The sequence below is a fragment of the Triticum aestivum genome, chromosome 4B, assembly GCF_018294505.1.
Source record: "Triticum aestivum cultivar Chinese Spring chromosome 4B, IWGSC CS RefSeq v2.1, whole genome shotgun sequence".
NCBI classification, from domain to species: domain Eukaryota; kingdom Viridiplantae; phylum Streptophyta; class Magnoliopsida; order Poales; family Poaceae; genus Triticum; species Triticum aestivum.
Genome location: NC_057804.1, coordinates 18504744 through 18529486, shown reverse-complemented (window position 1 = coordinate 18529486; position 24743 = coordinate 18504744). Strand labels below are relative to the sequence as shown.

Genomic DNA, 24743 nt, shown 5'->3' with positions numbered 1-24743 from the left:
AAAAAGGATAAAAACCAACAAAAAAACAAAGAAAAAAGGATAAACCAATAAAAACAAAAAAAAAGACAAAGAAAACCAGGGAAATGAATGAAAGCCTAAGAAAACCATTGCAAAATAACAGAAGGAAAGAAGAAAAAACAAAGAAATAGTCCATGAAACGGGCCTAAGATCAACTCTCCTGAGACTGTAAATGACTTCAGACCCATTACTCTGCTCAATTGCTGCCTCAAGTTGATTACCAAACTGCTAGCTGATAGACTTCAACGTGTCATCATCTCCCTTGTGCACCGAAACCAGTATGGATTCATTAAAGGGCGCACGATACAGGATTGCCTGGCGTGGGCATACCAATATCTTCATCAATGTCAAAGCTCGGGCCACCCAATTGTTCTTCTGAAACTGGATTTCGCTAAGGCGTTTGATACTATTGCACACGAACCGATGATTTGCATTATGCAGCAAATGGGTTTCAACGACAAGTGGATCTCTTGGATCAAGTGCCTTTTCTCCTCGGGTCGTTCGTCAGTCCTACTAAATGGAGTCCCTGGCCGACAATTTCTTTGCCGGTGTGGGGTGAGGCAAGGTGACCCTCTCTCCCCCCTCATTTTTGTCCTCGCTGCCGAGCTTCTTCAATGCGCGATCAATGATGCTTTCAGACGTGGAGATATCAGCCTGCCTTTTCCCTGCTTAGGGCAAACTGATTACCCGGTGATCCAATACGCGGACGATACGCTACTTGTCTTGCCTGCCTGCCCAAATCAAGCTATACGTGTCAAAAAAATCCTTTCTGACTATGCATCCTCGATCGGCCTCAAAATTAATTTCCACAAATCAACGCTGGTACCAATCAACATGGATGCAATTTCAGCTTCAAGCTTGGCCGCTATCTTTGGATGCAATGTAGGTGCAATGCCCTTCACCTACCTGGGCCTCCCACTTGGCACTACAAGACCAACCATCCAAGAATTCATGCCTCTGGTTTGCAAAATGGAACGTCGTCTCACTGCCACGATCGCCATGATGTCTTATGGGGGCCGCCTCTCATGGCTCAATGCTTCTGTCACATCACTCCTGGTGTTTGCCATGTGCACGCTCAAGTTCCCTCCGAAACTGATTGGAATTCTAGACAAGATTCGAAGGAGATGCCTATGGAAAAAGAAAACTGATCAAGGAGACAAATGCAACTCGCTGGCTGCCTGGGATCTAGTTTGCAAGCCCAAGAGTAAGGGCGGGCTGGGAGTAATCAACATTCAAATACATAATGATGCCCTCCTGCTAAAGTTTTTGCACAAGTTCTATAACAAGCTGGACGTGCCATGGGTTACAATGCTTTGGGATAATCACTATGCCACCCAGGTGCCTCATGCGGTGGATTCGATCGGGTCTTTCTGGTGGAAAGACGTTCTCAAACTAACGCCCATTTATAGGGGGATCACTCGTGTCCAAGTGGTTGATGGATCAACCACGCTGCTCTGGAAGGATCTGTGGTCCAATGATGTGCTTCAATCTTCACACCCACGCGCCTTCTCTTTTGCTGTGCATGAGGACATGACGGTCGCTAACTTCTGGGCCAACGATGAGCTGCATGAAACCTTTCACCTACCGCTGTCTGCCCGTGCTCTTATTGAGGTACGGGATGTCCAGCATGCAACATCCCACATACACCCAACGACGACAATATCTGATGTTTGGCACTACATTTGGGGTGCAGCCGAATACAGACCAAAAGATTATTATAACAACTTTTTTCGCGACGCAACAGCTCATCCCTCTTTTAGGCTCCTTTGGAAATCTAACTGTACAATGAAAATCAAGGTATTTGGATGGTTGTTGCTGCAAGACAGGTTGAACACTCGTGACATGCTGAGGAGGAGACATTATGATATTGGGGGTGATTTCACGTGCCTCCTTTGCGGGCGAAACATTCAGGAGACTCTTGAGCATATGATCTTCACTTGCCAGTTTAGTGAAAGGTGCTGGGCCAGGATAGGTGTTGACTGGCCGGATTTCCATAATAGGTTTGTGGCGCTGCAGAACGCACAAACCATTCTGCCCCATCCTTTCTTCATCGAAACGTTCTACACTGCTGCCTGGAGTTTGTGGAAAGAAAGAAATAATAAGCACTTCAGAGGTGTAGCCCCAAGCATTACATCTTGGTTTCAGCGTTTCAAGGAGGACTTGGGGCTCTCGCAACATAGAGTGAAAGGTGCACGCAGGGCTGCCCTGCTCTCATATTGTGACACACTTAGTTGAGTCCTTCTTTTTTCTGTACTCTGTTAGCTTGCGTAGAACCAAAAACAGTGTGTGAGTGCTGATCATGGCTTAGCTGACCACCCCCCTGTTGGTGACACCAGTAGTGAGGGTGGGATGTGATGTAAGTGATATATCTATGTAAACACCCCATTTATATGGATATATGAAAAATATGCAGTGGGAGTTCTCTCCCACTGTCAAGTTCCTCAAAAAAAAAATCAAGAAAGAAACAAAGAAAAATGAAGAAAGAAACATAAGCAAAAACACTCAAAAAAACCAAGAAAGAAACAAATAAAAACATATTAAAAACCCATGAAAACTGTGAAGGAAACAAAGAAAATGAGTGAAAAATCAAAGAAAACAAATAAAATGGAGAATGTCAGTGAAGAAATAGAATAAAAAACAAAGAAATATGAAAAGGAAACGAAAAACATACAAAGATTAAAACTGAAAGAAACGAACGCAGTTAAGGCAACGAACCTTGGGAGCTATATCTGGTTTAGTGTGATGGATCCGTCCGTGCCTGAAGCTTCATCCCTTACTATAGATACTAGGTCGGGCCAATTCATCTGTTTTTATTTTCATTCGTTGTGTTTCGTTCTGGTTCGCTGAGTTTTGTTCATTGGGTTAAAAAAAAATTTGCGAGAAAAATTTCAATCTATTCATCTTCAATCATGACAATTCAACGGACACCAGAAATAATAAAAATTACATCTAGGTCCATAAACCACCTAGCGACGACTATAAGCACTGAAGCGAGCCGAAGACGTGCCGCCGTCATTGTCTCTCTCTCGCCGGAGTCAGGCAAAACTTGTTGTAGTAGACAGTCAGGAAGTCGTCGTGCTAAGGCCCCATAGGACCAACGCAACAGAACAGCAATCGCCGCCGATGAAGAGTAGCGTAGATCGGAAGGATCAAACCTGAACAAACACAAACATAGACAAACTACGACCAAATCCAAGCAAATCCACCAAGGATAGATCCGCCGGAGACACACCTTGACACGACCACCCGCGATGCTAGGCACACCACCAGAATGGGGGCTAGGCGGGGAAGACCTTATTTCATCTTCAGGGAGCCGTCGTCGTCTCGTCTTCCTGAGCAGGACACAAACCCTAACAAAACTTGAAGAAACATCTAAAAACGGAGCCCTCCCATTGGCAAGGGCCGAGATCCACCGCGCCGTCATGGCCCTAAGGCCACCGGAGACGAGGCGGATTGGCGGCGGCGCCGACGGGAGGTAAAGAAACCCTAAGCTTTTCTTAAAATAGCAACTCTTTCGTTCATTGGGTTTAAATTGTCCCCCCTAAAAAATTGGGTTTAGTTTTTGGTTTCTTTCGGTTATTTTCCTATGTAGGTTTCTTCTCCAATTTTGGCTTTTTTAGTTTTTTCGTATTTTCATTGGGTTTCTTAAAACTCTTTTCTGGTTTTTCTTGTTGTATTCGGGTTTCTTATGTTTTACCTATCTTCAATTTATTTTTGCATTGTTTTTCTGCAGTTGTCCTGTTTCTTTTCTCTTTGTTTTTATTTTGTTTTTCCTTTTCAATTCTTTTTACTTTATTTATTCTTTCTTTCTTGGTTTTCGTCAGCTTTCTTTACTTGTCTTTAGTTTTTCTTTCTTATTTACTTACTTTTCATGGTTTTCTTCGGGTTTCCACTTTTCTTCGTTTCTGAGGAGTTTCTTTTGATTCTTTCTTTCGTTTCTTCAGTTTTATACAACACATCTCTATATTTTTCATACATATTTGCACATTTTATGTTTACATTAGAAACATTTTTAACAACTTGTAAATACATTATTACATTTGAACATATTAATATTTGATGACTACTCCATCCGTTCCATAATGTAAGACGTTTTTTGACACTACACTAATGTCAAAAAACGTCTTACATTATGGGACGGAGGGAGTACTTTTTTTATACACATTGTACATTCTGCTAGTATAGGAACATTTTTAGTACATGTTTAACACTTTTGAAATGTATTATTAACATTTTTTATACACAATAAACATCTTTCAAAAATTATATGTTGAACATAAAAAAGTGTCAATATATGTTCTAGATTTTTCGTATACATCGGGAAAAAATTTGTACACATTTAGCATTTTTCTAAATAGATGATTAACATTTTTTCAAATATTTGTGTTTAAGGACTATTTCTTTGTAGTCATTTTAATTTTTTTGGTATGCATGAGGAACAGTTTTTATCGATGTTTACCATTTTAATAAAAATATTACTACCATGTTTTTGTTACACGGTCAACATTTTAGAAATATATGTTTTTACGTTAACTTTTTTAATACACATTCTACATTTTTGGTATATATCAGGAACTTTTTTTTTTGCATTTTAATGTTTTTTGAAACAGATTGTTGACATTTATAGAAAACATATATTTTTGGATATCTATTGTTTTCCATACACATTATACATCTTTTGTAAACATGAGGAACATTTTTTTATTTACACATTTAACATTTTTCAAATGCATGATTCACATTTCTAAAAAATGCAGGTAAAGTTTATATTTTTGGTAATATAGTAGTATATGTTTAGAATATTTGGAAGTATAAACAAATGTAAGAAAGGAAATCAAAAATGAAAAAAAGGTTAAAAAAAACAGGGAAAAAACAAGGAAGTGGACTCCCGCACGCTTGAGCAGTTGAGCTAACCCAGTATGGCATTCGCGTCAGGTGAGCCTACCATCGAAGTCGCCTCAAGCAAGGTATAGGCGCCTCCGCAACTAACCCCGGCCGAGCTAGCGCAAAGCAAAAAAACACTAATCACTTGCGGCCCCAGTCGGAAGTGCTTTCTGGCGAGATGAGAGCTATTCTTACATTAAGAGAGATATAGCTGTCGCGGGTACATAGCTCTTGCATCCTTTGTTTGCGTCTGAATGCAGGACCACGCACCCTCTTGGTGTATTAGGCCCGGCCCTTAAATCTTTTACTTTGTGTAGTTCAGTGTGTTTTCTGATCTTTTCATGCTTCAATGTATACAACTTAACGATCCAACTACTGCATTATACTCCATCCGTTCATAAATATAAGATGGTTTGGATATTTTAATATGAGCTACGTACAGACTGAAATGAGTAAACAAACACGCAACCAAATCAGAAAAAGGATAGAACATCTTATGTTTGTGAAAGGAGGGAGTAATTCGTTTTGTAGATGTGGTAAGCTATGGATGTCGATGAGCCAAATAAAAAATATTTTTATTAAAATTTGCCTTTCAAAATCATGAATGGAAAAATATTTTCAACTATGGTTAAAAATATTTACGTAACTTTTAACTTCAATAATTATATTTCCATTCTAGTTATTATTGTAGCTTTAGTATGATATTTTTAGACGTCGGTCTCAAATTCTAGTGCAATTTTCTTGAAGCTGATGAAAAGTAGTCGTTTTTTTAGTAAAACCATAAATGTCTAAAGACTTTTATATGTTCTAAAAAATGTTTATGTAAATACTACTTTAATAAATATGTGCCCCATCATATATAGAAATTTTTCATATGAGTTAGATAAGGCGTTCAAGTACATCAAATGAAATGTTCATGTAATTTCCAAAATTTGAAATTGTTCCTACAAATAATACTTCCATTGCTCATACAACCAAACTTCATTTTCTCAAAATTTAACGTTTATTGTACCGCCAAAAAGCCACCTCTTGGTGGGGTGTTAAGATTGATAGTACATAACTATATCCAACAAAGACTGAAATCTGATATCCATATTTACACAACTATGCGTGCGCGTGTATCTCGGTATAATCTCATTCGTAGACAAGTTTTGTCACCAAAGTTCAGAAGTTGGTCACATGTTCATTGGTCGTCGCCTTTTTAGCTAAAAATTAAGGTCCTAACACCACTCAAAAAAACATGTGACTGAATTTAAAACTCCAAACTATAGGATTCTGATTTTGTTGCTACTGTACTTGTCATCCACTAACGAACATGATCTGCACCACAGGACATCAGCAGTAGTACAAAATGGCAAAAAAAAATCGTATAGTACAAAAACACCAGAAATAGTCAATGTAATGATCATCCTTTTTTTAGGGAAATCTAATGATCTTCCATTTCAGGGTTTTTTAGCCAGGCTGACGACGCTGTGCTCCGCAACACCACAAGAGGTCTTGCAAGAGAGGCCAAGCCCAAGAGCAAACCTAAGCCCGGCCCACCCGAGCATCTTCTGGGCCTCGGTGTGCCCCCGGCCGGTCTTCCTGCCGCTGGCCGTGCAGGCGACGTAGGCCGCGAGGAACGGGTCCTCCTCCGGCCGGACGCCCCGCCTGCTGGACCTGCTCCTCACCGCCTTCACCGGCGGCGACAGGGACGGTGCTCCGGGACCTCCCGGCGGAGGCGGCACGCGCAGCTGGTGCGTCCGTGCCTCCACCTTCTTCGTGCTCTCCTTGGACACCCCCGGCTCCTGCTCCCAGGAGAAGGCCACCGCCCTGCTTGTCGAGACAGCTCCGGGCTCCATGCCTGTATCTCCTGTCCTCTCCAGCTATAGATTAGTGAATCACGCTAGCTCCTTAGCTCCCAGTGGAACTGTCTGAGACGAAGAGCACAAAGAGACGGCGTGGTCCGAGGAGGAAGAAGAAGAGCCGAGGCCGTAGCGGAGTGGTGCCGCCGTGCACGCGAAGCGCATGCTCGCGGTGGGGTCGGGAGGTCTGGTTCTTGGTTCGGTGGTATGCGGGTACGACGTGGTGCGGGTTTCCTGGAGGTTTTATAGCGGCGCAAACAGGGTTAGTTCGGCGAGGTTTGATCGGCCGACGGATGTGACGGCCGGGGTCTCGATCAGGAGCTCAGCTCAGGACGGGTGGTGGCCTGGCTTGGCCCGTTGGCCGGCGCGTCCTTTTCCGCGTTCGGTTTCGCCTTTGTGGCATCTGGGAGACCAAAACAGAACCGCGCACGCACGCAAATCCGCCGGCGGCTAACCGTGTACCGGCAATACGGTTGCAGTTGCTGCTGCATGCAGATTTGATCGAACACTCTGGCTAGCAGCAGCGGCGGCGAGGGTTCTCGTGGATGATGTCTTGGCAATCGGCGTGGTGGTATGCCTATCTGATCTTGATCTTGGTAGCAACCGAGGAACGTGCTGCCGCAGCACTCTACTCTGCACTGCTCGTCAGCGAGCAGGCGGGCCTCGTCGCCGTTTGCGTGACAATGCTACCGATCATCACGACCTCGGCGCTAGGTTACAGCGCAGGGGTCAAGACGCAGGGCACGACTTCCATGCGTGCCTGTACCTGTAGAAAATGTTGGGAGCCGCCAGAGAGAGCCGAGACAAATCAAGGGTTGTGATGTGTGTCATGGGCTCACGGGCGGGCCGACCTTTAGCTCGGAGAGCGCCAGCAATGCCTATTCTAATCGCGGCTCACGGCGCATGTGACCCGGCCGGCGTTTTGTAGAATCCAAGCCGGTTTTTGGATCCATGGAAGAACGAAAGATATTGACATTTCTTTTGTAATGTAGTGGCATTTCAATAATAACATACATAACATACTGTTGGGAAGTCTCGGAGGCAGGCCAACCGGCTTTTTGTGAAAGTGACGAGCCGTGCTACACGTCAATGTTGTATTGTTGCTAGGAGGGGCATCTCAAGTTCTTGACGCTAACGTCAATATCTTTTTGGTTCTAGTCCTTCTCAACATCAACCACTCACGCCATACTTATGCGAAACCAAATACTACTTGGTGCGATTTTGGCTCGTGTTTGGGTTGAATACTTGTAGTACTACTCCAAACGATGCAATAATTAATAAGGTCCAATGACTTGTGAAGTGTGTTGGGTCAGTGTAGATTACCTCATGATTGCATATTTAAGAGAAACCTAATAGAAGATGTTTTTTATGCCCACTTAGGAGGGTCTCTTTGAATTGTATACATACGACTTTCATAGAAACTCTGAATGATTACAACTCTAAGAAATCCTTTCTATGGAAACCATTTGGATCATGGGCTTGGAGTTATCAAATTACTACAAATTCATTCCTACGCCCTAGGAATCTTAACACGGGTTTATATCTCGTTTTATTTTTTTAGTGCACCATCCAAAGGAGGTTGCTGCAGAATTCTCGCAGGATTCTAGGTACGTGACATTTAAATCATGCATCTTCCCCATTTATGTGTTTTCATATTCCTAAAATCCAACTAGGTTCTTAATCGTTTGTTCGGGTTTCCTCTCTACACAAAGAGCCCAAGCCACGGACTAACGCAAAGAGGACATGCTTCTCTTTTTGGCACTAAGATGACATGCTTCGATGGATATTTAGATAGCGCATGCATGGCTAGTGTCGTACACTGTATATTTAGAGACATTTTACGGTGCATCAGATGAATTTTGGCCGTTCATTTTTCTGTATGGATGGCCCAGATATGGAAATACTACTCCCGATTTCTGATAGTATATTTTGCGCTCAGGGGTAGTTTCGGTAGTTCACTGTTTAACGAAAACGCGGGCTGGTTCCCCCGAAAAACAAGTGAAGGGCATTAGTGGAATTTAACGTGATCATTTGTTTTTTCAATACCCATCGTCGCCCTTCCTCACCCGCAGTCTGACGGAAGGCCCACGCACACAACCTCGAATGAAAGGTCAAAGGAAAAGGGCGACCGATGGCGGCGCTATGGCGACAGGACGACGGCGAACCTCAGTCGCCGTGAGTGCCCTCCGCGCAGTATTTGCGGGCGGTACGGTTTGGTGCCCCGCCGTACCCGGACGAGCCAGCACCGCGGGCGCCGCCCCTCCCCGGTGTCCTAGGCGGGTGTGGTCGGCGGCTAAATGTCCCCGCCGTTCGTGTTCCCCTCCTAAGCTGCGGGATGTGGAGCGGTTCGCCAAGGGGGAGGACTAAGGCGAGACGTTGCCGGCATGCCCCGTCGCCGTCAAGGCCCTACGTGCCGCGGACCAGTGCCGTACAGATCTGTCGCGGCCGATGCAGGTACTCGCATCCGACCCATCGATCCATTGGCCCCCATTTCTTTCCTCGATTTCGTAAGCTAGCTTCTCCATCGTCTCTGGCCCAGGCACCGCCACTTGCTAGCTGTGTCTGTACCGAGGCTTATTCTGAAATTGGACCTAGGCTTATTCAGCTTAGTTCATGAATCATTAAGATATCTATCCTTCCTGTGTAGCAGTGACAAGCGATTTGGAGGGAAAAAGCTGATCCAGCCATGGTCCTCGCCTAGGAGGAGGACGAGTTCCATCACACCAGCAGCAGTTCAGGTCCATGCTCGTCCTCTCTGCTCATCTTGTGTACTTGTTCAAATTCAGAAATCCACACTAGCTTGTATAGCAGCAAGTCCGAAAGTACAGGAGCTCATGTACACAAGGATTTTTTTTGTATGTGATATATAGCAGCAAGTCCGAAAGTACAGGAGCTCATGTACACAAGGATTTTTTTGTATGTGATATATAGCAGCAAGTCCGAAAGTACAGGAGCTCATGTACACAAGGATTTTTTTTATGTGATATATAGCAGCAAGTCCGAAAGTACATGAGCTCATGTACACAAGGATTTTTTTTTGTATGTGATATATAGCAGCAAGTCCGAAAGTACAGGAGCTCATGTACACAAGGATTTTTTTTGTATGTGATATATAGCAGCAAGTCCGAAAGTACAGGAGCTCATGTACACAAGGATTTTTTTTGTATGTGATATATAGCAGCAAGTCCGAAAGTACAGGAGCTCATGTACACAAGGATTTTTTTTGTATGTGATATATAGCAGCAAGTCCGAAAGTACAGGAGCTCATGTACACAAGAATTTTTTTTGTATGTGATATATAGCAGCAAGTCCGAAAGTACAGGAGCTCATGTACACAAGAATTTTTTTTGTATGTGATATATAGCAGCAAGTCCGAAAGTACAGGAGCTCATGTACACAAGGATTTTTTTTGTATGTGATATATAGCAGCAACTCCGAAAGTACAGGAGCTCATGTACACAAGGATTTTTTTTGTATGTGATATATAGCAGCAAGTCCGAAAGTACAGGAGCTCATGTACACAAGGATTTTTTTGTATGTGATATATAGCAGCAAGTCCGAAAGTACAGGAGCTCATGTACACAAGGATTTTTTTTGTATGTGATATATAGCAGCAAGTCCGAAAGTACAGGGGCTCATGTACACAAGGATTTTTTTTTGTATGTGATATATAGCAGCAAGTCCGAAAGTACAGGGGCTCATGTACACAAGGATTTTTTTTGTATGTGATATATAGCAGCAAGTCCGAAAGTACATGGGCTCATGTACATAAGGATTTTTTTTGTATGTGATATATAGAGCAAGTCCGAAAGTACAGGAGCTCATGTACACAAGGATTTTTTTTTTGTATGTGATATATATCAGCAAGTCCGAAAGTACAGGGGCTCATGTACACAAGGATTTTTTTTGTATGTGATATATAGCAGCAAGTCCGAAAGTATAGGGGCTCATGTACACAAGGATTTTTTTTGTATATGATATTAGTGCAGAGCATGTGCAGTTTCAGATTCCACATAGAGCATGTTTCAGTTTCAGTTCAGTCTAGTTAATTAGTACACCTGTTGAGCACTCAGATAGGCAATGGATAGTTCCCAAGTTGGTGGCCAAGTTGGCTCTTTACAAAATCCTGATCATCAATTAAATGGTAGGATGCACAAGTTGACATAACAGGACAACATTTGCCTATCATTCATTGGCATAATACAGAATTGAAACCCCAGGTTTAAAAAGAATGTGTTGCTTCCAAGGACAGAAGTAAGAAGGAAATTGCGACCGAAAGTGTAAAGCCACTTAGAAATTTTGTTTTTCAATCACATCCTATAAACCAAAGGGAATTGCATCATTAAACAAAGAATACAAGATTTTGTGCGTGAAAGACTTTAATGAAAAATTAATGTAGATATTCAATGCGGATAAAAGTAGGTAAATTTACGGCAATTTGCCGTATAGATAAAGTAGCACAACCAAAAGAATTGTTTGATACATCTCCGCTGTATAGATAAAGTAATAAAATTGAAAACAGTGTGGAAACCGTCTACGGGGCAAAAACCACACCACGCCCGATCCTATTAACTCTACCCTAAGTCTAGCACCACACAACTATAGTGCGGAACCATCGTCTCCCGAGACATCTCGGCCGCTGTCGTTGTGTCCGTCGTCACCTCCGAGGTCGAGGTCTTCTAAATCATCTTGTAAGTCAAACGCTGGTATGGCCTTCCGAACTTTCAACTCATTGTGAGGTGAATTGATCAACGCAGCAGCAAGCCATCTTCTGAACTGTGTTATGCCATCCTGCATAGGAGGTAGACGTTAGGACCCTTTGTATATGTGAAAGTTAAGTTAGATAGGGAAGATGTAGGTACCTGGTTGAATATTGCCGACAATCTCACTCCAGTCCAATATTGGATGTATTTCAACACCCAGAGAGCACAGGAACAGCCATCTGTTTGCTGTGGCACTTCATAGTCTTTGATAGGCCACGAAGCCACTTGAGTGTCCGGCCATCTACTTCCTTGCATTCCATTTTCCATCACTGCTATATCAATATGTGTTTCCATTCCAAGAAGCTGCAAGTAACATATCACTCAATTTAGTACCGTATTCGTATAAACTGTAAGTTTTATAAAATGTTGTTAGAGCCTCACCGCAGCAATTACTTCTTTGCGGTTGTTGCGTGATTGGAGTGAGTCCAGAATTTGAATCTCCCTCTTTTGGGAGTTGACAACAGCCTCCTTATTTCCCTTATATTTCAGATTGCCCTTTCTAACACCAAACCCTTTGCTCTTCGCATACGCTAAGTAGAACTTGTACGCTTCGTTCTCACTTTTAAATGTCTGCCTGACCATCGAGTCGTACTCCATAAATTCATCTATCGAGATGCCTTCACCAGCCATGCCGATATCTTGCAATAAGAAACAGCAAAACCTGTTACATATTTACATGAAAGAAAATACGTTGGAACTAAAACATATTAATTATACATTGTCAACGATTATCATCTGTAACTGAACCAATAATCTCTGACATCCTTACTAATTTTCTGAGAAGCCAAGAATCCTACTGGCCATAGTAATTTTTAACCCATCGTTTTCATGTTCCAAGAAATTTGTATTATGTTCTTGTAAGAAGGAACATGCATCCCGCAATATCAAACACATAATCTGACAACATTTTACTCACAGTACAAGAACTAGAAACCTCACACACACTACTAATTCAGCATCCACACGCACAGAAAACCCAGCAGCCATTTTTGAATTGGTATTGCGTGCACAGAGGCAACGTACCTATGCGAGGGATCTCAATCACGACGCGCGGAGGAACCGATCTCGGGCGCCGTCAGAAGATCCTGCGACAGAGAGAGAGGGCCGCCGGGCGGCGCGGCCCGGCTGCGCCGTTGAAGATCTTGGGGGCCGTCCAAGATCTTGCGGCGGCGACCGCAGGGCGGGAGACGGAGCGGCCGCCCAAGTGCGACTCAGGCAACGGCGACCGATGGGAGGGGGAAGGAGAGGCGGCTCGTGTGCGACGGAGCGATCCGCAGGGCGGGAGAAGGAGAGGCGCCCCCTGTGCGACGCTGCCGGGCAGATAGGCGGCGGCAGGCGGCGGCACAAAAGTGAAGAACGCACGCACGACAAGTGAAACCCAGCTGTGATTACTTACGATTCTATTCCAGCTGTGATTACTTACGTTATTAATCACTGCAATTACCCATATTATTAATTAACTAGTACAAATGCCCGTGCGTTGCAACGGGCGAAAAAATTACAAAACCTACTTCGTGTGCCACCTTGTGCCATTTCTTATAACCAATTCTATAAATCTTGGTAATAAGGTTGTTCGGAGCATGAAGTGTGGACGTGAAGAACCAACCTAACTTGCTTCGTCTAGTGAAAGAGTAGTGGTGAAATAGTATGTGGATCGGTTATATGTTTTGCTTTTAAAAAAACACAAATATTTGTTTATTTTTTAAGAAATTAAACAATTTTAAGTTTTTTTAATTGGAACTGGAACATGTTTTGAGGCCAAACATTTTATGAACACATTATTTTTTTGAATTTATTTATTTATTTTGTGAACAATTATATATGTTTATATATGTTTATTTATTTTGTTTTTAGGCATTTCCTAAAAGTGTGAACATATTTAAAATATGTTTATATATTTTTAAACCAAGAACAATTAGAAACTCTCATTATCTTAAAAAAAACACGCCCAATGCCTGTAAATAAAAAATGATTCCTGGTGTCCGGACCATGGAGTATAGAGTTAGAGCATGGTTAATAGTATAGCCGACCGCTGGCTATATGATCTTGCCACATCATCTATATCCTACCTTATAGCCAGCAAGTACAATAGTTACATATAAATATGTACTACTTTGGTGATACATGACACACCTTTCTCTCTCACAAAGTGTCTAGGAGCGCGTGCTAGAGGCGACTGTTAATCAGTGCCCGCTTCTCTTCTCTCTCCTCTTCTCTCTCCTCCAACTCATAAAAAATATAATATTTAAAACCTTACAACCCGCCTACATCATCCTATTGTACTTGCTGTTAAAGAAGTTGTAGTGGTGTCCTTTGATGGCGCCTCTTTCAGCTTAGCACTATCACTGGGTGAAAAAGTGGTGCATTTATTTTTAGTGGGTCATACAAATGTTAGAATGTTCTATACTAATCAAGAGTTTATTAACTAATTCAAAATTTTTGTTAGAATTTTCAAAAGATTTAAATTCAAACGGATTTTTACTATGTGGATTTTTTAGAGATAATTGTTTGTTTGATTTGGAAGAGTTCAAATATGCACGTGCGTTGCAAAAGGAGGGAAGATTGATGTGTCCACCAAAACACACATCATCATAGCACGGCGGGGGTAGGGAGGTGCATGCCGATAGATTCGTCAGTTTCTCTTTAACCATGACAACCAACCTCTGGTTGGATTGGATGGTTTGGAGGGCGATGGTACCCAATACCAATAGGAATTAAAATCTAGCTTTGACGCTTTCATGTCTCATGAAGGCGAAATATTATTTTTCTGGGTGGCGATTTTCGCGTCGATAGCGAGACACTTGTGGTGCGTTCATCAATCTCAAAACCCATCCAGTCAGTCTCTCAAGGGGTTAGTGTATGTATGTGTGTGAGTCTCTGTTTGTACTGTGTTTTTCAAAAGAAGGTTCCATCTAACTTTTGTATGCAGCAATTTAATGTGTCGTGCGTCCCATCGGAAGGAGAAAATCATCGCATGTTTTTAGTGTCTCATTCATGTTGCCACTTTTCTTGTTTGACATCATCCTCAATGATGATATGATTTTTGGTGTTCGCAATTCAGACAACTTGATGAACCCACATTCATGTCCTTCGATGTTGCTTCAATCAGCACCACACTATCACCGGATAGGAGTAGTGGTGCATTGATGTGAGATTTTTATATATAGTTATTTGTTAATATTCAAAAGCAAGCATGTTTTTGCTATGTTGATTTTCTTTTTAGAAAATGTTGGTTGTTTGCTTTGCAATATTACATTAAGTTTCTTTTCGTTTTGCACTTCTTGGACTTGGCCCAAACACAAGCTTCTCGTGTTGATTGTAGGTTCTTTCTTTTAAAAAACACGCACATTTTGTAGAGTCCAGAATCGCACACGCATCTCTTTCAGTTCTAGATCACAATAAAAAAGGAAAGTTTCCTAGCACATAATCTTAGTGTGCATGTATCCAACGGCTTGAAAAGGTGTCTGAGACTCCGTTAGCGAACCCTTTAAAGTTAGTAGATTTTTTAGGGGTCTTTAAAATTAGTAGCTGAAGTCATTTAAAAAAATAGCTAGCTCAAAGTAGAGGCGAAAGGCGATGATTGAATTTAAATGCATATTTTCTAATTAGTGCATCTAATTCATTTTTTTTATAAATATCAATTTAGTCAAGCATATGCCTGTATGATCGTTCACGTACGACAATATTTTTTTAAGAAAACTTAGTCGGCTCTGCTGTACGAGATTACAATATTTCTTCTGGATAAACTATTGATGTCAAAATCCACAAATACGAATCATATGCATAGCACGCATGCACAACAATCATTGCCTTTCAACTGACTACAGACAAATCACGAGCATTTCCATCCCAAACACCACACGGGGCGCATCGTCGGCTTGTTTCTTGCATGTTTACACCAATGCATATATGTACACACACACCATATATGAGGTCTAGCTACGAACCTCTGGAGCATTTGGTACTGCTCCCATGCATACTACTGCAGTGCAGCCGATCAGGCGCTGTGCCCTAGAACCGGCGGGCTCCACTTCCCCATGTTGTAGCTGTCCGCAAGCGCTGATGCTGGCCTCCTTCTCGGTCTCGGAGACGCCATTGTTGCAGATGTTTGTGAACGCCCTCATGTGTTTCGTGCCATACTGAGTGAGTGATCCGCACCGGGACTCGAAATCTCGCACCTGACAGCAGTGATTGGCATCAGTACACAGTAAACTTAATCTGAACCGGAAACATAAAGAGTACTGCAGGGTGTTGCATATTTATGGGATTGTAAACAAGGAATTGTTACACTCACCATCATCTTCAGACAATCCCAATAGTCTACTAATGGCTGGCCAGGGCCTTTAGTAGCCTCAAGCACCGAAGGTCCCTCAAATCCAAAGACAAGCTTCCCGATGAAATCGATACTGCTGTCGAGATGCTTCCTGTGTAACACAGTTTCTTTGACCTCCCTGAGAGGTGAGAGCCCTCTGCTTCTCCTCTGATCCAACATTTAACTGCTCATACTGAAAGCGAGAAGATACATTGTTAGCAGACAAATTTGGCAAAACAAAACACATGAAAATTAGTAGTAACAGAGAAGATGAGCTACACAAGAAATATATAACTGGGATTTTACCTTCTTCCACATGAAAAGAATATCAACATCTCTTTGATTGATTGCACCCTTGAGGCTGGGCGAAAGCAGCGGCCTGTTTGTGATGCTTGACTTCACAGGATAGAAACCTTGATAAAGGAAAAGCTTGTCATCCTTGAATGTCTTGTTACCATACTCCATGACATGAGAACCGATATTGGAGTCATTTGGGGGTGCCGTTCTTGCTTTAACCACCTCGTACTGCTGCTTGATGGTTTCCTTGTGTAGATTGTGAGTTTCACTGCACAGTAGGATCCCATGGTTCAGAATAGCAAGACAACATACAGAGCATAAATATTACACCTGATGCTTTTTACCTGTCTTCCATCCAAGAAACCCTGTATGCGTCACCCAAGCAGGTCATACATTCAGGAGGAGCTGGTGTTTCCATCCCAGGGCAGTATGCTCCCTAGCTACTTTCTTCCGCATTTGCTGCTGTTGTAACATAAATATTAAGGTCTTGTGGCATTAATCCCTCAAAGATACTGCCACTTTCACATGCTTCAACATATATGATCTGCCAAAATTGCAATTCTAGTTGAATATAAGACTCAAAACAGACCGTTTCAGCTTAATAAATATATTTTTAATGGAAAAGAAAAAAGAGAGGATAGATACCATCTCGGAATAGCTTTTGGAAGCATGCTTTTGCCGTAGCACTTTGATGAAGTCGCCAGGAAAAACAAATGGCAGGTTGGGCATACCTACATGGGTCTTTAACAGAATCAAAGACATAGTGAGAGTGTTCCTGAGACTGAGGGCGTCTGCAATGATAATCATCAAATGTTTTCGTGTCGTAACAAGATCTGCGGACCCCAATGCCTTGATTAAATGTACACATGGTTCCAGCGGCACGAGCTTAATTGCACAAAAGGACCAACAAACCTAGCTCTCGATAAAAAATATAAGCTCCAAAACATGTACAATTAATGAAACTTCTCTCTTCAACTTACCCTCTGAATATTTTTACCAATTTTTTTATATTTTTTCTCAAGATGCTTATTGACTTAAGCTTTCCAGAGTAAAAAGAATCACTCAATTCCGAGTTTACGTGAGGGGGTCAATAAAACCTCCAACCGATCTAAAAAATTGTGACAAACAATGGTTCGCAACTTCGAAGGCCAAAAGATTGTTCGATAAAGAGCACATTTGAAATAGCAAAACAGAATGCTATGTGATAAGAAAAAAATTCTGTTTTTCACCTAGACATTAAAAAAAAATCTCAAGTCACTCTGATCCATTCTGTGTTATTCAGTGCACTACAATTTATTCACCAACAAAATAAAGACCAAGAAGCAATGAATCTGGAGGTTACTGACCTTGATGCAGCAAAGGAGACACGGCTATATGTGGTTCTGCTCGATAGCCCATAAGTACAGCATGAGATCCTTCTTATTGCTCCTGTACGTTGTCTCATTCAGACAACTGTAGCTACTAACATCAATCAACATTCCTTCCAAGAACTTGAATTCGGTAGAGACTATCAATGCCTTGGAGTACATTGGATCTAAAGGCAGCCTAGCCATCTACCCACTGGATTTGAAAGCTTACAATGATCAGTCAAATAATTTATCATAATAACCTGAATAAACCCACATCATGTAAGTAATATGATATCTCAATTAGGGTGTGTGTCTATGTGTGTGCCCGTATAGCTGGTCTATTTGCAAATGAAACTGCTCCAAGAAAATTTCAATTAGAGCTAGGTGATAGTGACAGATTGCTACATATATATGTGAACCTGTATTATCATACAGTCATACATACTTGAGCTAGCTGATAGTGACAGATTACTACATCTATATGTGAACCTTTATTATCCTACTCTGCTTCTCTTGATCCTCTTTGCCTTGCTATAAAGCTCAGTTTTGGAAACTTAACCCTGAACTTCCAAAACATGCTTTCATTTTCCAAAAAGGAAGTAAATTTCTTTGGCATGATCAAGCCAAATCAACCTTATCCATCTTGGTCCCTAGCTCAAATGATATAAAGTTGAGGCAACTGACCTTTTCCACTTTACAATCAGATTACAGTCTGCATAACCCTGGTCCAGGCAAAACTCATACAGATCATTTGACATATCCTTCCTTCTATGGAAAAGATCATAAATGTAATGGCTTCTTGAAATGCGGGAAATTGGGTAGAGTGCTTTGCACTTTCTCTTCCTGTCATGTGTATCATTTTCAGATGTGCGTGCAGATCATATTAGTACTCATCCTGTAGTATGAAATATCAATCGACATCTGAAAAGGTCACATCGATAGATAGCATGCTTAATAAAATGCATACCTTCTCTAATTTTGGCATCCAGCTCACAGATTGTGGGTTCAATAAGCACCCACCCTTCAGTATATTCGACACGGCCTATCTTTATCTTAGGCATACTATCACAAGGGGTGTCCTAAGGCAGGCTTGGAATGCACAAACCTGAGAAACAATAGAACATATGCCTTGTCTGGGAATTGCAACTTATAATTATTAAAAGGAACTGTCACATACATAAACTAATCAGACCAGCAGGCACTCAATTGACTGAACAAAACACTCTCATTAAGCGATTAACTATCTCTTATGATATCTATGGTATAATAGAATAAACAAATCAGAAAAGCAATATATGATGACTGAAACTGGTTGTTTGCTATCAAGAAAAGTAGTGGTGTTGCAGCAAGATGATCTGAATGTAAATCAAATGGAGCTGAATTTTAACCGTGCTTCTTGCGGCTAGTTCATCTAGCGATGGAATATGAGTAAACCATCTAGCTTAACATAACTATTTAATAGGTTCCTCTCATTAAGCGATTAACTATCTCTTATGATATCTATGCTATAATAGAATAAACAAATCAGAAAAGCAATATATGATGACTGAAACTGGTTGTTTGCTATCAAGAAAAGTAGTGGTGTTGCAGCAAGATGATCTGAATGTAAATCAAATAGAGCTGAATTTTAACCGTGCTTCTTGCGGCTAGTTCATCTAGCGATGGAATATGAGTAAACCATCTAGCTTAACATAACTATTTAATAGGTTCAGTTTTTATTCCTGTCAAATCTGAATATAAATACCACAACAGTTACCAACTTCATGATGTGTGTATCAGGACCACATAAACTTTCTGAAGTTTTCATGCTAATACTCCAATTCTGGAGTTTGCATACTGATACTCCAAAGTAAAAAAGGTACATCATACATTTTTCCGAGTGTTGATCAAAATTTCCAGAAACAGCAGCCCATTGATATTTGGAAAAGAGGTTTGAGCTGAACCATATCTTCAAGCAAGTTAATTCTCAATCATGTGTCAGGCGTACAACACATTACTTCCTCGGGGTCGCTAGAACTAAATTTAACAGTATGAATAGCATATATAGGTAATTTTTGATGGTCATCACAATACAGCAAACCAAACAAATAGAACATCTTTGTGACAGCGAAATTATAGGAAATCAGTATGATTCTATCTATATCAATCGACCAGAAGGTACAGGTTACAGTAAGCAACCTAAGAATATATAAAATCCTATCAAAACTCATGCTCTTTTCAAATTTCGGTTTCAAAAAGATTACAGTAAGCAACCGAAGAATATATAAAATCCTATCACAACTCATGCTCTTTTCAAATTTCAGTTTCAAAAAGATCCTAAAACATAACAAACATGTCGCAAAAAGCCATCAAAACAAGCCGATCAATCAATTCAGATCAAATTCTACTGACACGTCCATCTCCCTTGTTCATCCAGAAGGAAGCAGAAATAGGCGTCCTGACAGTCAGCGACACCAAGATAACCACAGGCGGTATGGCCGTCAGCCCGACACCAAGGTTCTGGCTCCCACGGTCGGTCAACTTGGCTGTGCTACAGGACAGCCACATGGGCGTCGCACTGACTTGAAGACCACATGCATGTGGAGCATGAGCGTGGTGGTAGACTCCGACGACCACGAGTGCAGCAACTCCAACGGCCAACAAACTTGTGTATGTGCTAGGTCCTGTTGTTAATAGAAGGAACTTGCAAGCTTGCTATGAATGTGAGGAAAAAATGGCGTTGTAGACATGTGATATCCTGACTTGATTGAACTGGAAACAGAAAAGAAAAAATGGGAGGGAGATGACCAATTGTCGAGCTGAATGTTGTGTGTACTTGTATTAGTTAAAACTGACCCATTCACTGTACGATTTTATCTTTGAAAGATGGTTGGAAGAGAAATTTTATTTATATGTAAGTTAATTCTGCAGATGACAGGTCATGGTTTTGCTTGTTTGCAACCTGCAACATCTTAATTTCTTTACTTTGCACATGAATATGTAGATGGATGGAATTTGACAGCATAACATCATCTATATATTACAAAATTTGATAGGCCCATGCAATTTGACAGCAATGTGTCAGAAAACTTGGTTAACCAATGGTTTCTGCAACTCAAGTAAATGGGGAATGAGTGATTTTCTGCAGTTCAAGAACATGGCAATTTATGAACATGGCGATTTATGAACAGATCGTGGGGAATTAGGAAAAGAGAGGAGATGAATGGATTACCTGATGGTGATGAAGTCCTCATTCGTACGCCACCCCTGGCCTGGTTGGTGTACTGTCGCCCACCGGCCGGCTCTGGATCCCTCCGTCTGCAGCGCACGTCCTCCGTCGCTCGGCTCCGGCGAGCTCCTGCCTAGCACACCGCACCTCCCCTCCTTCCTTCCTTCTTCTCTCCCTCATCTCCACTCTTCTTTCTGCCCAGGAGCCGCGGATGCCATGGATCTGCCAGGGAAACCACGCTTCGGCCTTCCTCATCGTCACCGGCGACCCCTGCCTCGCCGCCTGCCTCCGAATCGGCCTCCCCAGCCTCTGCTGCACACGGATCCGGCCCCTGCAAGCTCCAGCCGCCGGCGTCGTGCCGCATCGAGCAGCCGCCGCCGCCAGACGCCGGCGTCGTTCCGCATCGAGCAGCCGCCGCCCCCAGTCGCTCGTTATGCACGGGTCTTTTTTGCAATGTTTTCTGAGAGCCAGGATCGCGGGTTCAATACACCAAAATGGAGAGTTTTTTTTGTAAAAACGAAACGTTTTCTCTGGTAGCCACTAAAACAGGGATTGCGGGTTGATTTCGTGTAAACTGAGGGGCTGTTTTGCAAAACAACCACGACGGATGACCAGAAGCAATCGCTGGTTTATTAGTATATATATATATATATATATATATATATATATATATATATATATATATATATATATATATATAGGTGGTAAAGATAAAGATAACATTATCATTAAGAAAGGACTAATCTACCCTTACATCCAATTACTAAAATGTCCTCAAGAGAAAAAAACAGGGATCAATAATGACCATTGGATCACCTATATACTACCCACTATTTAGAGCATGGGTTACACCTGCAAAAGCACTGGTGGGTTCCATAAACCTAGCTCATGACTTTGCTTGTATTTTTGCTGTCGCCAAGGTGGACCCGAGGCACGTCCCTCACCATATCTCCTTACACAAGGTGCTTGAGATTGGGGAATACGACAATATCTTCATCAATGGGATTTGGGATATTGCCCACTCGCTCATCATTTCATCGACTCCACTGAGCTAATCCAACCCATCGTCATTCGCGTGCGGCGGGCACATGTGCAGGACTTCACCTCTCCCTAGCTCTCGACGCAGTAACGAAGAGCGAAAAGGGGTGGGGTTCATTGCGCTTGACTGATGTACCCACGGGTACGGCCTCCTTCAACAACGTCCGAACCATGTTATAAATTGCGGTGATGACTGGGCTGCAAATGTTCGTGGGCTGCTCCCCCAACATTCGAGACCATTTTAACATAGCGGCCGACGTTTTATGCTTCATTCCATGTTTAGTCCAGGGCACCAACTCCGGCATGGTGTCAATCCACATCTTCCCACCATTAGTGATAAAGTCGGACAACAACTCGTTTGAATGCTTCCACCTGATTAACTAGAAGTAAACTATATGTGATTGTTATCACCTACTCTATATGTGATTGTTGTCAGCTCGAGCATGGCGTGTGTCTGCTCCCATTGTTGGACCATGCTATTCCCAAGGCAAAAGCTCCCCCTTTTCCTCGGTGGAGCTGACAACATTAAGCTTAGCCATGCCATGGTAGTGTACTCGATGCTCCACATTCTTTCCGTGCTTCTTTAGCGGTGGACACTTGCAACACTTCATATGGACACGGGGTTCTTAGTCTATTAGGATTTATTTATTTTGTGTGTGTGCGCGCGCGCGTCCTTTTGTTCATCGTGTATTGTTCTCCGTGTTCTCCTCGTGCATGAGAGCTTTGTCATGTGTTCTGGTAGACGTATCGGAGTACTCCCACACATGGGGTATTTCCAAATTAGAAAAAATCACCACAGAAGTCATGAAAAAGGACGTATCCGGTGCTAAAAGATCATATCCGAGGTATTGAGAACACAAGTCACAAAAATGAACTAACAAAAGTAGATGACAAAAAAATCTTCAAATCCAAATTCATAATGCATCTGTAGTAATAAAACAAAAAAAATCTAGCTATTATTAGTAACTAATTTAACTTGGTATGTGGATTCGGTCTATTAGCACAACCAACGCCGAATATGTAGTCTTCTTCTTCGTTTCTCGAGCTACATACTGATTTTGATTTGAAATTAGGCGTCGTAGCAATGTTACAGCTTTATTCCATATATTTTGCAAATTTTAAATACGGTTTTCCTAGACAAACTTTTAAATATGTCAAAACATTCTGAGGTGTTACGGGCGTGGGGAGAGATCACTGTTGTAATCAGGAGTGCTCCTAGCTGACGCTCCCGTGCGTCAACAAGAGGAGCTTTCCCACAGGCATGCATCAAATTGGGCCGGCCCATTCGGTGGCTTCACTGCAAATTAAATTAGCAAAGAAGGATGCTCAGTTGAAAAAATCACTTGTTGAGGAGCGCTCCCCGCAACGATTTGTCGGGAAGCGCTCCCCGCACGCCAAGTGTCACGCACGGAGCGCTCGTGAGACTTTTCCGGGGCGCTCCACGCGCGACACTTGTCGCGCGCACAGCCTCTCCCGTGATTTCCGGTTTCTGGTTTCCCTTTCATGTTTTTCTTTTTTTCACTTTAGTCTTTATACTTTTAATGTTTTGTAATACACTTTTGATCTGTTTCGATATTTGTTTCTCTCTGGTGTGGCCGAACCGTCGCCGTGGACTGTTCTTTCTTTGCCGTCGTCTCTGCCCGTCGCAGCCGCTGTCGGTGTCAAAACCGGCGGATCTCGGGTAGGGGGTCCCGAACTGTGCGTCTAAGACGGATGGTAACAGGAGGCAGGGGACACGATGTTTACCCAGGTCCGGGCCCTCTCGATGGAGGTAATACCCTACTTCCTGCTTGATTGATCTTGATGATATGAGTATTACAAGAGTTGATCTACCACGAGATCGTAGAGGCTAAACCTAGAAGCTAGCCTATGGTATGATTGTTGTTGTCCTACGGACTAAACCATCCGGTTTATATAGACACCGGAGGGGGCTAGGGTTACACAGAGTCGGTTACAAGGGAGGAGATATATATATCCGAATTGCCAAGCTTGCCTTCCACTCCAAGGAGAGTCCCATCCGAACACGGTACGAAGTCTTCAATCTTGTATCTTCATAGTCCAACAGTCCGGCTATCCGAGGACCCCCTAATCTAGGACTCCCTTAGTAGCCCCTGAACCAGACTTCAATGACGATGAGTCCGGCACGCAGATTGTCTTCGGCATTGCAAGGCGGGTTCCTCCTCCGAATATTCCATAGAAGATTTTGAACACAAGGATAGTGTCCGGCTCTGCAAAACAAATTCCACATACCACCGTAGAGAGAATAATATTTCCGCAAATCTAATCTGCTGACAGCTTTTCTTAACGTGACGTTCTGCCGTGGTCTGGTCATGACGAACCGTTTTCCCGAGCCTGCCACTGCACGTGTTGCGAGGCGGTTTTATTGGCACGTCTTGTCGAAGCAGAGATCATGTCCCTCTTTTCACGGGATTCTCATCAATATGGGTTGAAAGAAATATGCCCTAGAGGAAATAATAAAGTTATTATTTATTTCCTTATTTCATGATAAATGTTCATTATTCATGCTAGAATTATATTAACCGGAAACATAATACATGTGTGAATACATAGACAAACATAGTGTCACTAGTATGCCTCTACTTGACTAGCTCGTTGAATCAAAGATGGTTAAGTTTCCTAGCCATAGACATGAGTTGTCATTTGATTAACGGGATCACATCATTAGGAGAATGGTGTGATTGACTTGACCCATTCCGTTAGCCTAGCACTTGATCATTTAGTATGTTGCTATTGCTTTCTTCATGACTTATACATGTTCCTGTAACTATGAGATTATGCAACTCCCGTTTACCGGAGGTACACTTTGGGTGCTACCAAACATCACAACGTAACTAGGTGATTATAAAGGAGTACTACAGGTGTCTCCAAAGGTACATGTTGGGTTGGCGTATTTCGAGATTAGGTTTTTTCACTTCGATTGTCGGAGAGGTATCTCTGGGCCCTCTCGGTAATGCACATCACTATAAGCCTTGCAAGCAATGTAGCTAATGAGTTAGTTACGGAATGATG

The 24743-nt window shown here is 42.3% G+C and overlaps 2 protein-coding genes and 1 pseudogene across 2 annotated transcripts; all 3 read right to left on the bottom strand.

Moving 5' to 3' along the window:
- Window positions 1-6198: 6198 nt before the first annotated feature.
- On the bottom strand, window positions 6199-7122 carry LOC123094239 (uncharacterized). The gene has a single exon (XM_044516292.1). It carries the CDS (start codon window positions 6741-6743, stop codon window positions 6345-6347), a length of 399 nt encoding a protein of 132 aa, XP_044372227.1. The 5' UTR covers window positions 6744-7122; the 3' UTR covers window positions 6199-6344.
- Window positions 7123-11148: 4026 nt separating this feature from the next.
- Window positions 11149-12905, bottom strand: LOC123094238 (uncharacterized). Its single transcript, XM_044516291.1, has 4 exons — window positions 12533-12905; window positions 11891-12147; window positions 11609-11812; window positions 11149-11537 (listed from the first exon to the last, which is right to left on the bottom strand). The coding sequence occupies exons 2-4, from the start codon at window positions 12137-12139 to the stop codon at window positions 11346-11348; spliced, it is 645 nt and encodes a 214-aa protein (XP_044372226.1). The 5' UTR covers window positions 12140-12147; window positions 12533-12905; the 3' UTR covers window positions 11149-11345.
- A 2324-nt stretch (window positions 12906-15229) lies between these two features.
- On the bottom strand, window positions 15230-21155 carry LOC123090644 (vacuolar-processing enzyme beta-isozyme 1-like; annotated as a pseudogene).
- Window positions 21156-24743: the final 3588 nt, after the last annotated feature.